Source organism: Stigmatopora argus, chromosome 18 (genome assembly GCF_051989625.1).
Source record: "Stigmatopora argus isolate UIUO_Sarg chromosome 18, RoL_Sarg_1.0, whole genome shotgun sequence".
In the NCBI taxonomy this organism is placed as follows: Eukaryota; Metazoa; Chordata; class Actinopteri; order Syngnathiformes; family Syngnathidae; genus Stigmatopora; species Stigmatopora argus.
Genome location: NC_135404.1, coordinates 13,864,548 through 13,875,892, shown reverse-complemented (window position 1 = coordinate 13,875,892; position 11,345 = coordinate 13,864,548). Strand labels below are relative to the sequence as shown.

Sequence of the window (11,345 nt, the reverse complement as noted above, 5' to 3'; positions counted from 1 at the left end):
TCCCCCGTTCTTCGTCGACATTTTGTTTCAGCCAGTGGCTGATCACTTTCAAAATGACCGACGGGATGTTCGACCAATGAGCGACTGGATTACTCGAACGCGACAAGGATCCGAGAAGAGCTGATTTGCAACCCGCCGACTCGGTAGCAAAGAAGAGAAAATGTCGCTCGACCCAACGAGGACCGTTCTAGGATCAGTAGCGGCTTATTAGGCGAGAAAGCCGGTGAGTGGGACCACCTTCACTCACCGGTTACTTTTGGAAAACCGTTGTCGTTTTAGGGGCCTTTCTGCTCACGTTTTAAGCTTCCACACATTTGCCAAGTCGATACCGCAATAGCAAACAAAACAACCCTTCGGTGGCAGCCATTTTGACCGATCTCCAAATGCCGTAATAATGGAAAGAAAGCATACGTGTTCTCTATCAAAGTACCAAGAGTTGGCCAGGGTTGACCCGTCTTAGTCCGAAACTCATAATTCATGCAATATAAGAGAAATTGCATAATATTTGATCCATATTTTTTCGTTTGCATAAATCAGAAAACATGTTAGTCGATAGAATTTGCTCCTATTAAGATGTATAACTGTCATGGGCGGCCATTTTGGAGATTGATGCAGGTGGAAACAGTCAAAGTTAGGATGTTTTTTGTTCTTTTACATCAAACTTAATGTGGTGTTTCTTGTAGGACGGACCTGCTGTTTCCCAAAGTGATCATGAACCTTCTCACGGTGTACTAAGGAAGTCCGCCGTACGGTAGTCACTTCAAAACCACCGATTAAGTAGCAAAAATGGAACAGTCTACAAGGGTGGTGGGCCTGGACGCGCAGGGCAACATGCTTTTCACCATGGTCAAGCCTGTCATGGGAATATTTCAGGTGACCTCAGACCAAACTGTGACCCAAGGGGGAATGGGTCTCCAAGGCTTATCTGAAAGCACACTGCTCCTGCCTCCCCCTCAAGACCAGGTCCAGCTGGAGACCACGCAGGTGGAGATGCATAGCATCCAGCCTCATCTTCAGCCTCAGATGGAGCTATCTACCCAAGTACAGACTGAGGAACCCATCCAGAGTCAGGTGGTGGTGCAGAACTCCAGCCCCGGTGAAGAGTTCTCCACACAAATGCCCTTTGCAGAGGTGTCGTCACTGCTGGATCCCAACATGAAAGGTTCCAAGGCTCGTAAGTCAAAAATCGTAAAATCTGAATTGAATTCCAACGACGCCTCGGTCATTGATGCTCAATTGCAGGGAAACATCTCATCTCCTACGATGAGATTAAGCGCCGCCTGCAGGCTCCAGAGAAGATGTCGTTGCGCTCGTTGGCCGCCTACACGCGAGTGAGCCGAGGCCCAGCGAGCAAGAAGACGTTGTTAGAGTCCCTGGGTGTCCTGGGCCTCACGCCCAGCACCACTACATCCGTTTCCTCGTCTTTCTCCAAACTGACTGAAGGCAAGAGAGATATCTTTGATCCAAATCTTTGGAAAGATCGATGTTAACTAGTCAATAATAAATTATAATTTAATTGTATTTAAGTGAGGGTCTGCTACCATCATTACTTTCTAAAGAAAAAATCAGAAATAGTCATAAAAAGTTTCATCATAGACATATATGGAGGAAAGGTACATTTTTACATTTACTTACCGTATTTTCTCGCATATAAGCCGTATTTGTAACTCAAAAAAATGATGACTGAATCAAATGGCTTATATGTGCACAAGACTTGCTATACTCCTTTTCACCAGTAGATGTCGGCAAAGTAACATTTACTATTTGTTGGTTATTTTCTGTTTTGCAGCTGCATGAATTAATTCCTTACGATATTGACCCTAATAATGTGTATATTGATTCAGACGGTTTGTCAGAAATAGCACATGCGATGATTTCTCTTAAGATTTTCCCTTCAAAGTAACAAATTTGTACTCCCTATCGAAACCATGAAAATGGAGGTGAAAATTGTGAATCGAGGGCGGCTTATACGCGAGAAATTGTCAAATTTAACCGTTTTAAGGCCATTTTAAGGGTGCGGCTTGTTCGCGGGGCGGCTTGTTCGCGGGGCGGCTTATATGCGAGTAAATGTGGTAGCTGAGTGCACGTGTGTTCTCAGGTGACACGAGAGCATTGTGTGACGACATGAAGGAGTTTTCTCATGACTACATCGACTACGTCAACATGGCGAAGCAGCTCATCCCCAGCACAAACACAGTCCAACACTGGTCCAAAATCATTGAGACAAAGTATGTACCGTGAGGATTTTATTCAATGAAACAGATATGCGATACAGCATTTATTTTTGCAGGAATCACCTTGAAGACATGCGCAGAAGTTTCAAGGACCCGACCAACAGCGGCTCCTTCGACAGCGCCACCCACGGCCTCGGACTGGGAATGCTGGACGTGGCTCTGGACTCCATCGTGGCGGTGATCGAGCAGCAGATCCGCATCCTGTCGGGCTCCGCCGCCACCGAGCCGTCGGAGTCCAGCGAGACGCCGCGACGCGTCCGCCGGCGACAACGCCGTTGTCACAAGACGCCCTTCGGAATCAAGGAGCAAGGGAAGGCCGTCTTGAAAAGCAAGGGGCGGAGCCGAGCCAAGAAGAAGGTACTTCAGGGAAGTACGGCGGACGTAGAGACCTGCAAGACCGATGGCGTGCAAGAGAACGTGTTAACTCTGGTGTCCGTGGGCTACGAAACGGTTTCGACTGGTCTGGGCTCCACGCCGACTTGACGGGACGCCGTCTTTGGTCTACTGAATTGTGCTCAGGACGGACTAAAAACAGTCAAGAGCCGTTTTTTAGCAAAATCGTGTTCATGTCGAACAGTAACACTATCTCGGTCCTTTTTTTGTGTCCAAATTTTAGCTAGTTTGGACTCCTTGTACAACCTACTCATTTATCTTTATTTGTATTTTTTATCGGGGATAGGGTACTCATCGAGGAATTGGGCCATTGCCCAGGAATCGAACCCACACAAACTACCTGTGCACCAGTTTTTAAAGGTACGGATATGAAATTACTTTCAGCAAGAACTGGTGTGATACCTAAAATGCCAAAGTCTGAAAATGCCTACCCAGATTGAGTTGCTATTTTGTTATCTGTGCGCAATTGCAGGTCTTTCTCTGTATTAGCCAAGAACCTCAAAGATTTGAAAGCAAAGCATAAAGATCTACTTTCAATAACGTCCTTTGTCTTTGCATGTCACATGGCCGCTCTCACGTTCCGAAGCTCCGTGGGAGCTTTTAGGCCGAGACGCTAATACCCCAACCTTGCATGCGCATCCCGCACAGATGGCGAGAGAGGAGATTTGGGAGGGCGTGGGGATTTGCGTTAAGACGGGAGACGGCGAAAACACTTGACGCCTTTGCCGCTCGGACCTGGACTGGAATGTCCTTAGAAAGCGAAAGGAATAAAAGACGAGGATGGGACATTCCAACGTGCCGCTCACTTTGACGTACTCGTGTTCCAACAAGGACAAACGGAAGACCAGTCAACTGCAACCCTACGCGCCCAATGGTGAGTGTTTTTAAGTTACAAAGGTCTCAGAAGTGGAGACTGCTTTTAGTAAAGCTAGTACCTGCAATTTTGAGCGATTCCAACCAAGTTTTGTACTTTCGGAACATTTTTCTTGACTGTTTACATCACATGGGCAGCTTCCCTTATTGTACATGTGTCAAAGTGGCGGCCCGGGGGCCAAATCTGGCCCGCCGCATCATTTTGTGCGGCCCGGGAAAGTCAATCATGAGTGCCGACTTTCTGTTTTAGGATCAAATTCAAATGAAGAGTATAGATGTATATTACATTTCCTGATTTTCCCCCTTTTAAATCAATCATTGTCATTTTTTAATCCATTTTTTCTGTGTTTTTAGTTCAAAAATCATTTTGTAAAATCTAAAAATATATATAAAAAAAGCTAAAATAAACATTGTTTTAGATCTATAAAAAAACTGAATATTCAGGGCTTTTAATCCAATTCTTTTAATCCATTTATTAAAAAAATCTAAATATTATATCTAAAATGGTCCAGCCCACATGAAATCAAGTTGACGTTAACGTGGCCCGCGAACCAACCCGAGTCTGACACCCCTGGTTTACATCCTTCCTCCGACTCCTAGCTTTGATTGAGACTAGACTTTTCTCAACCAATAAGATAACTCAACAAAACCAAGATTAGGAGTCAAGACCAGGAGCATTGTTTTCTATTCTTTCATAGACAAAATCCCAAGTCTGATCTAGCCACTCCCTTCAAAATGTTACTTAGAGTATGCCACACTATTTATCTACACACGCTCAGGCTTATGGTTTTTCTGTCCTTTCCCCAGACAACCTACACAATGCCTTAGGTGCCATCAGGGTCCTGGGTCTCGAGCGAATTGAAGCTGAGCTGAAGCCGCACTTGTGCACTGTTCTGTTGACCATTCAGGAGAAGAGTGAGTCTTGAGACCCTTTGAATTCTCAACAGTCTTCCGCCTTTAACCAAGCACCATTGCTATAAATATGTTTTCAATGTGCCTCCATTGTGTTGACCAATTATTCCCGTGCCTGTCCAGACAAAGGGGCCGCGGAACAAGTGGTGATCAGCGGGATTCTTCCGATCTTGGCGCTGTTGCTGCGGGACAGGGGTCCTCTGGTGCTGCTGACCGCCCAACTGGTGGCCGAACTCGCCAAGGAATGTAAGTCGTGGTTCGCAAAGATTGATCTGTCGGAATTCCAATACAAGACATAGTTTGCCTAAAAGAAGCGTGTTAGCAAATAGCGATGTCGTGGAATGATTTGTTTCCCGTCTCCGTAGCGGTGATCCGTAAAGGTTTTGGAGATGCTGGCCTGGTGACAGCTCTACTCTCTGTGCTGACTTGTGGGGACCAGAACCTGCTGAGGCTTGCGGTCCAGGCCATTGCTCGTGTGTCTCATGACAGCTGTGAGTATCCCAAATAAAAGCCGTCAAATTCGGTCCAACCCAAATGATCAAGGGGGATGCAGAAAATGTGCTAACAAGGTACTCATCACCTGCCAGGGTTCGTGATTCAGATATGTGGTCAATGAAAAACTCTTGTTTTTTGAGACTCTTCTCACTTAACCATGCCCCCTTTACACCTAAAACTGGGTCCACTAGAGTCCAGGGCCCGGGTACATCCCTTGTAGCGCGTGTTAAAAGTATATCAATTTCAGTTGCAGAACTTGGTGATGTTGCCTTTAATGTGCATGACTGTTTCTAGTTGTTGCTAGCATTAGCTTTGCATACTTCAATGTTTCTAGTTGTTCCTAGCATTAGCTTGTGCATACTTCAATGTGTATGACTGTTTCTAGTTGTTGCTAGCATTAGCTTGTGCATACTTTAATGTTTCTAGTTGTTCCTAGCATTTGCTTGTGCATACTTCAATGTGCGTGACTGTTTGTAGTTGTTGCTAGCATTAGCTTTGCACACTTCAATGTTTCTAGTTGTTGCTAGCATTCGCTTGTGCATATTTCAATGTTTCTAGTTGTTGCTAGCATTAGCTTGTGCATATTTCAATGTTGTTAGTTGTTCCTAGCATTAGCTTGTGCATACTTCAATGTTTCTAGTTTTTCCTAGCATTAGCTTGTGCATACTTCAATGTTTCTAGTTTTTCCTAGCATTAGCTTGTGCATACTTCAATGTGTGTGACTGTTTGTAGTTGTTACTAGCATTAGCTTTGCATACTTCAATGTTTCTAGTTGTTCCTAGCATTGCATTAGCTTGTGCATACTTCAATGTGCGTGACTGTTTCTAGTTGTTGCTAGCATTAGCTTGTGCATACTTCAATGCGCGTGACAGTTTGTAGTGGTAGCTAGCACGATATTGTGCATAAGAATCCTTGTTGTTTATATGTTTCCTTTCTTCAGGTAAGCATCAGCAGCTCCTACTGCGCCGAGGGGCCGTACCTCGGCTCGTCGCCGTCCTCCTGCGATTCCCCTGCAACGAGGCCCTGGAGGAGGTTTGCCTCCGGGCCCTGTGTAACCTCAGCGGCATGAGCGTGACGGAGGAGGCCGGCGTGGTGTGGGAACGGGGAACGCCCGCTCAGCCCGGGGAGTGCATCTTCTGCGGCGTGTCGCCGCGCAAGTGCGGCCTCGTCACCTCGGTGACCGTGGTGCGCGTGTGCCGCTGGGCGCCGGCGCAGTACGCCGTCAGCGTGGAGCTGGTGCAGCGTTCCACCGCCTCCTTCTTAAACTTTCAAAAGAGTAAACGCTCCACTCGATGCTTCCCCTTCTTTAGCATCGGGAGACGTTCTAAGAAGGCAAGTGGGATCAACCCCAGACGCTCCAGCCTGAAAACGTTGGTCTTCCATACCTTCATCTGATTGTAAAATGCTTTTTGCTTTGTATTTTTACACAAAGTTGAATTTGACAACTGTTTACATATTTTTAAAAACGAGGCAGCTCATACGGTCATGTCCGCTGTTTTGATATATTTAGATATATTATAGTTAATGCTCTCGTGTTTTCATTTCACTGTTAAGGACTAGAAATAGGAAGCAGATCTGCAAGGAGGACCAGATTGTTTATATGTCGCTGTGGCTTCGCATAGATTGTGCTGCATGTTTTATTTAGTTTACTGTTTCCTATGGAGAAATAAAATAAAAGTCTGAAGCCCTTTTGTGTTTTGGTGTGAAGAGCTTTCAATAAAAGACAAAACCTGAAAAAAGTAGTTTTTTTACTTGTCTACTCGCTCAATAATCGGAAGGGGCAGCATAGTTCGATACATGCGCTTAGTCTACCTGGAATTATTTGGCGAAGAAGACGCCCTTTTCCGGTCAAGAGTTTAACTCTCTCCGCTGTGTTGTGGTTAGCGTAGTCACAGCTGATAATGTAAAGTTAGTTTAAAAGTCACTGTTAAAGCGCAAAACTAAGGTATTTGTTGTGTTTATAAATAATTTTATCATGATGCTATCACGTGCCACGTTACTACTTGCAGAATAGTCTATCTTTGTGTCAGTGTGAAATGAGTTGGTCATTCTACGACGACGTAGCTAATAATGCTAGCTAAGATTAAAGGTAAATTAGCCTGGCATGGCCGTCGTTCCTCCCAAAGGACCGAAAATATACGTTTTATTTCCCCCAGAGTGCGTGACTTCGATGTCGTGCAACACCGAGGACGCCGTGGAGTGGGGCGAGTCAACCGGACAGGTTCGGGTTGTTATCATAAACGACTGTTTACCGACTGGTAGCATCGAAACCGCAGGTGTGCTTAATTTCTTTCCTAAGAATTGTTTTATTTATCTCCAATAACTTGCGTAATATATAATCACCTTCCTTGTGAATTACATTCAAAAGACGGTGTGAAAAATGTCTGTCAATATGTTTCATAATGTCTAAGTTGTTGTCAATTTTATTCATGAATTTAAATAGACGTGTTTCTAGCCTCCCACATGGCGAGTGGAATAATTTGTTTGTTTATTCATTTGCGTATTTCTAGTAACTGGTTTAGTAAGTCACTTTGCACTACAACGTAACAAATAAAACCACATAAAAGCTGAGTTGACTCCAATCCGGTAATAAACCGCAGCTGGACCAAATTTGCAAGAATTAAACAACCCCCATTTGCATTGAATTGAATACAAACAAGTGCAATGCAAGTATAATGAGATTTAATGTATTGCCACGAAGTGCACAAACAAGCAACAGATGTGTTGTTACAGATTCATAAAGCTACGAATATGTGGTTTCTCGTCAAAATAAAATAATATTTTGAACTGTCTTTCACATGATAAGGGGGCCATATTCCAAAAGTATTTTACATTCAAAAATATTTTTTATATGAATGGCAAGGCAATGATAACCATAACCACGGCTGAAGGAACTAATTATCTTCTCTACATTAATTTTCTAGTGATTCCATCAATCCAGAATTTGCTGGTCAACAATGGCGAGGCGGAAGAAGGCTTTTGTAAGAAAGGCATTTTTTCTAGCTTTCTACTCCTGATGAGTTCCTCCATTTTAACATGGATTTTTTAAATTATATATTCCAGGTTGCGACGAGTGTCTCGCTCTTTTTCAAGACCAGGGCGACCTGTTCAAGGCCGGAGTCCCGTCTTTTATCCTGGACTTTCCCACCAACATGGGCACACCCGAAAGGGCGCTCGTCACGCTGCCCTACGGCCTGGTGGTGGGCCGCTCCAGTATTCCCGGCGCGGGCGTCGGGGTCATCAATCACGGGGCCGAACTCACTCCCGGAATGCATTTCGGACCGTTTGAGGGCGAAGAGACCAGCATGGAGGACGCTATCGCTAGCGATTACTCCTGGGAGGTCCATAAACTATTGTCGTCCATTCTACATTGATATTCATGACTATGTTGCGTTCATGATATACAGACTAAATATCATTTATTTTGCAGATTTACAAAGAGCTGAATGCTTATAAGTATATTGACGCCTCTTCAGAATCTCTGTCAAACTGGATGAGGTATATTAAAAAAAAATACAGCCACTTTATAAGGAATGTTTTTTTTACTTTTTTTGTTTTGTTTTTGTCAGGTATGTCAACCGAGCCCGGAACAGGGACGAGAGCAATCTGCTGGCTGTGCAGTACAAAGATAGTATCCTTTACCACTGCTGTCGTAGCGTACAAGCCGGGGACGAGTTGCTGGTATGGCCCGGTGGCAAGCTGCTAGCCCACTTTAGCGACGCATGGAGGCAAATGTGGTTGACCAAGTTCCAGACTGCAGGTATGTACCATTTCAAATCTGGAAAAAAGTGTCTTGAAATGTTTAAACTAAAGTCTGAGAACCTCCTTTAGTTTGGTTTGATACTATTCCACAAATCTGCAGTCAAAACACCATCTCACGTATTGACCAAATAAAGTGTAGACTGTTGAAAAAATGCCCCCATTTTCTCATTTGCCGCGCAGGGAGGATTTCCCCCGCGGCATCCCAGCTCTTCGTGTGCGTCCACTGTCAACTGACCTTCACCACGGAGGCTTTCCTCCAGCGACACGCCGACTATTTCCACTCAAATCTGGAACCGGAATCCCATCCGGACCAAACCGTCTCGGAAAATCCCCACGCGGACACCGAGGTCTCCGCTCCCGCGCCCGACGTAGAACCCGCCGCGGTCTGCTCCGACTGCAGCCTCAGTTTCAAGCAGGCGTCGCACCTAAGGAGGCACAAGCTGTCCGTGCACGGCAACAGACGCCCCTACTGCTGCTCGCTGTGCCAGCGTAGCTTCAGCCAGGCGTCGGGTTTCATCCGACACCAGGCCGTTCACGGGAAGCCCGTCGAAACGAACGCGGTGGAAAATAGCCAGCCCGTCGACGACTCCCGAGAAGAGGCTTCCGACCCGTCGGACGCAACGGGGGCAGGGCTGCCGGACGACGCGGCCAACGGGACGGGGGCGGCGGAGGAGCGGGAAGCGGACGAGCAGCGGTACGTTTGCTCCGAGTGCGGGAAAAACGCCCGCAGCAAAGCGGCCCTCAAGAAGCACAAGACGCTGGTGCACGACAGGCTTCACCCGTACGTGTGCTCCCTGTGCAAGCGCTGTTTCGGCCAGTACAGCGACCTCACCCGCCACCTGCAGCGCCACCGCGCGCGCCGCAAAGGCCGCCCCAGGGCGCGCGCTCCTCCCCGGGCGCCCGCCGACATGCCCTTCGGGTGCGCTGAGTGTCTGCTGGACTTCTCCACCGTGGACCTCCTCCAACTGCACGTCGGTTCCATTCACGCCGAGGAGAGGGGAGAGGAGAACCGCCCCGAATTGGTCCCGCGGGCTTCGGAGGAGACGGATGAAAGCCTTCCCCGTGCGAGACCGCGGCGACACGTCGCCCGCCCCGTGGTAAAAACGGACGCTGATGTCGGCGGCGAGGAGGTCGCCAAGCGCTTCCGCTGCAACCGCTGCAAGCAGAGTTACGGCGACCCAGAAGAGCTGCGGGCCCACGAGTGCGCCGGGCGGCGGTACGCCTGCGCGATCTGCGGCGCCACCTTCGGTAAGTTGCTCTTCCTGCGCCGCCACGAGCGGACCCAGCACCCCGGCGAGCCGGAGTGGCGCTGCGAGCGCTGCGGCAAGGACTTCGCCTCGTCCGCCGGCCTGGAGCAGCACCGGCGCGCCGACACCTGCCGTCAGCATTACTGCGCCGCCGAGGTCTTCCCCTGCGCCCACTGCCAGTTCTCCTTCACCACCAAGAGCTTCCTGACCAAGCACGTGCGCCGCCACCACCAACTGGAGGAGTACCTGGACGAGGTCCCGGCGGACGAGCCCAAGCCGGAATGGGACAAGGTGCTGACGTGCCCCAAGTGCCGGGTGGCCTTCGGCGACGCCAAGACCTTCAAGGGCCACTCGTGCTTCCAGGAGGCCAAGGAGCTCTCCCTGTGCTCTCACTGCGGCAAGGGCTTCAGCAACCCTTACGGCCTGAAGCAGCACCAGCGCACGCACACGGGCGAGAAGCCCCACGGCTGCCCGCACTGCGCCAAGAGCTTCGCCCACTCGGGGCAGCTCAACGTGCACCTGCGCACGCACACGGGCGAGAAGCCCTACCTGTGCACGCACTGCGGCGAGAGCTTCCGCCAGTCGGGGGACCTGAAGCGGCACGAGCGCAAGCACACGGGCGTGCGCCCCCACAAGTGCGAAATGTGCCCCAAGAGCTTCAGCCGGCCGCACAGCCTCAAGGCGCACCGCCTGCTGCACATGGGCGAGCGCATGTTTACGTGCGGCGAATGTGGCAAGAGCTTCTCCAGGAACTATCACCTGCGCAGGCACCAGCTCAAGATGCACACGTGAGAGAAGACGGTAGGTTTAAAAAAAGGCAGGCGCCTCTTGTTCAGGTGTTGACGTTGGCCGCAGATGGACGCTATTTTTGACCTTAACCCCCCCAAACGCTATTGATTTCCTTCCGTCTCAGGCTTGCCATCTAAGCGGGGATCGCCAACTCAAAAGTCAAAGGTCTCGAGGTATGATTTAATCTGACTTAATTGGTCTGAAAATCATTTACAGCCAACCACATCTTTTGTTCATCTTCGTAAGCCTGTTATTTAACAATGACACATTTGAAAGGATTCCTTTTCCGATTCAACAATTTGACACTCATGACATGGTTTCAAATGTCTTTCGGTTAGCACACTTGTCAAGGCATTCATATTCATGACACGCATGGAGTATCATAATAACAGATTTATGACATCATAGGTAGTATTCTAATAGGTTTACACATCATTCCATTATTCTTCCTCTCGGTTAGTTTCACGTGCAATTCCAAGTGAATTTACTTTACACAGCCAAATTACTGTATACCAACGACAGGGTATTCTTGTTACAATATTGTCTTTTTTTTGTTTTTGTTTTTTGGAGCAACTAAATTGCCATCTCTACTACTGCAATTCTTTTTCTCAAGTTGAAATAAAAACAAAACACTTAGCAC

The 11,345-nt window shown here is 47.8% G+C and overlaps 2 protein-coding genes across 9 annotated transcripts; both read left to right on the top strand.

Annotated features, from left to right (window-relative positions):
• Window positions 1–58: 58 nt before the first annotated feature.
• Window positions 59–6,635, top strand: LOC144093175 (rap1 GTPase-GDP dissociation stimulator 1). 4 transcript variants are annotated; one of them, XR_013306219.1, is made up of 6 exons: window positions 59–223; window positions 684–1,174; window positions 1,243–1,443; window positions 2,099–2,228; window positions 2,291–2,987; window positions 3,276–3,406. XR_013306219.1 is itself a non-coding variant. In XM_077626498.1 (6 exons), the coding sequence occupies exons 2-6, from the start codon at window positions 3,408–3,410 to the stop codon at window positions 6,300–6,302; spliced, it is 906 nt and encodes a 301-aa protein (XP_077482624.1). In that variant the 5' UTR covers window positions 2,724–2,987; window positions 3,276–3,407; the 3' UTR covers window positions 6,303–6,635. The 4 variants fall into 4 exon arrangements, 3 of the variants coding, with proteins under 3 accessions (XP_077482622.1, XP_077482623.1, XP_077482624.1); XM_077626498.1 differs by lacking the exons at window positions 59–223; window positions 684–1,174; window positions 1,243–1,443; window positions 2,099–2,228 and adding exons at window positions 4,308–4,415; window positions 4,536–4,658; window positions 4,778–4,903; window positions 5,848–6,635 and having other exon boundaries at window positions 2,724–2,987; window positions 3,276–3,501; XM_077626496.1 differs by lacking the exon at window positions 3,276–3,406 and having other exon boundaries at window positions 2,291–3,167.
• A 77-nt stretch (window positions 6,636–6,712) lies between these two features.
• Window positions 6,713–11,344, top strand: prdm9 (PR domain containing 9). 5 transcript variants are annotated; one of them, XM_077626521.1, is made up of 8 exons: window positions 6,713–6,996; window positions 7,064–7,183; window positions 7,832–7,888; window positions 7,971–8,248; window positions 8,338–8,405; window positions 8,477–8,667; window positions 8,850–10,717; window positions 10,830–11,344. In XM_077626521.1, exons 1-7 carry the CDS (start codon window positions 6,978–6,980, stop codon window positions 10,706–10,708), a joined length of 2,592 nt encoding a protein of 863 aa, XP_077482647.1. In that variant the 5' UTR covers window positions 6,713–6,977; the 3' UTR covers window positions 10,709–10,717; window positions 10,830–11,344. The 5 variants fall into 5 exon arrangements, with proteins under 5 accessions (XP_077482647.1, XP_077482649.1, XP_077482646.1 ...); XM_077626523.1 differs by having other exon boundaries at window positions 7,064–7,104; window positions 7,834–7,888; window positions 8,850–11,344; XM_077626520.1 differs by having other exon boundaries at window positions 8,850–11,344.
• The last annotated feature ends 1 nt before the right edge of the window (window position 11,345 follows it).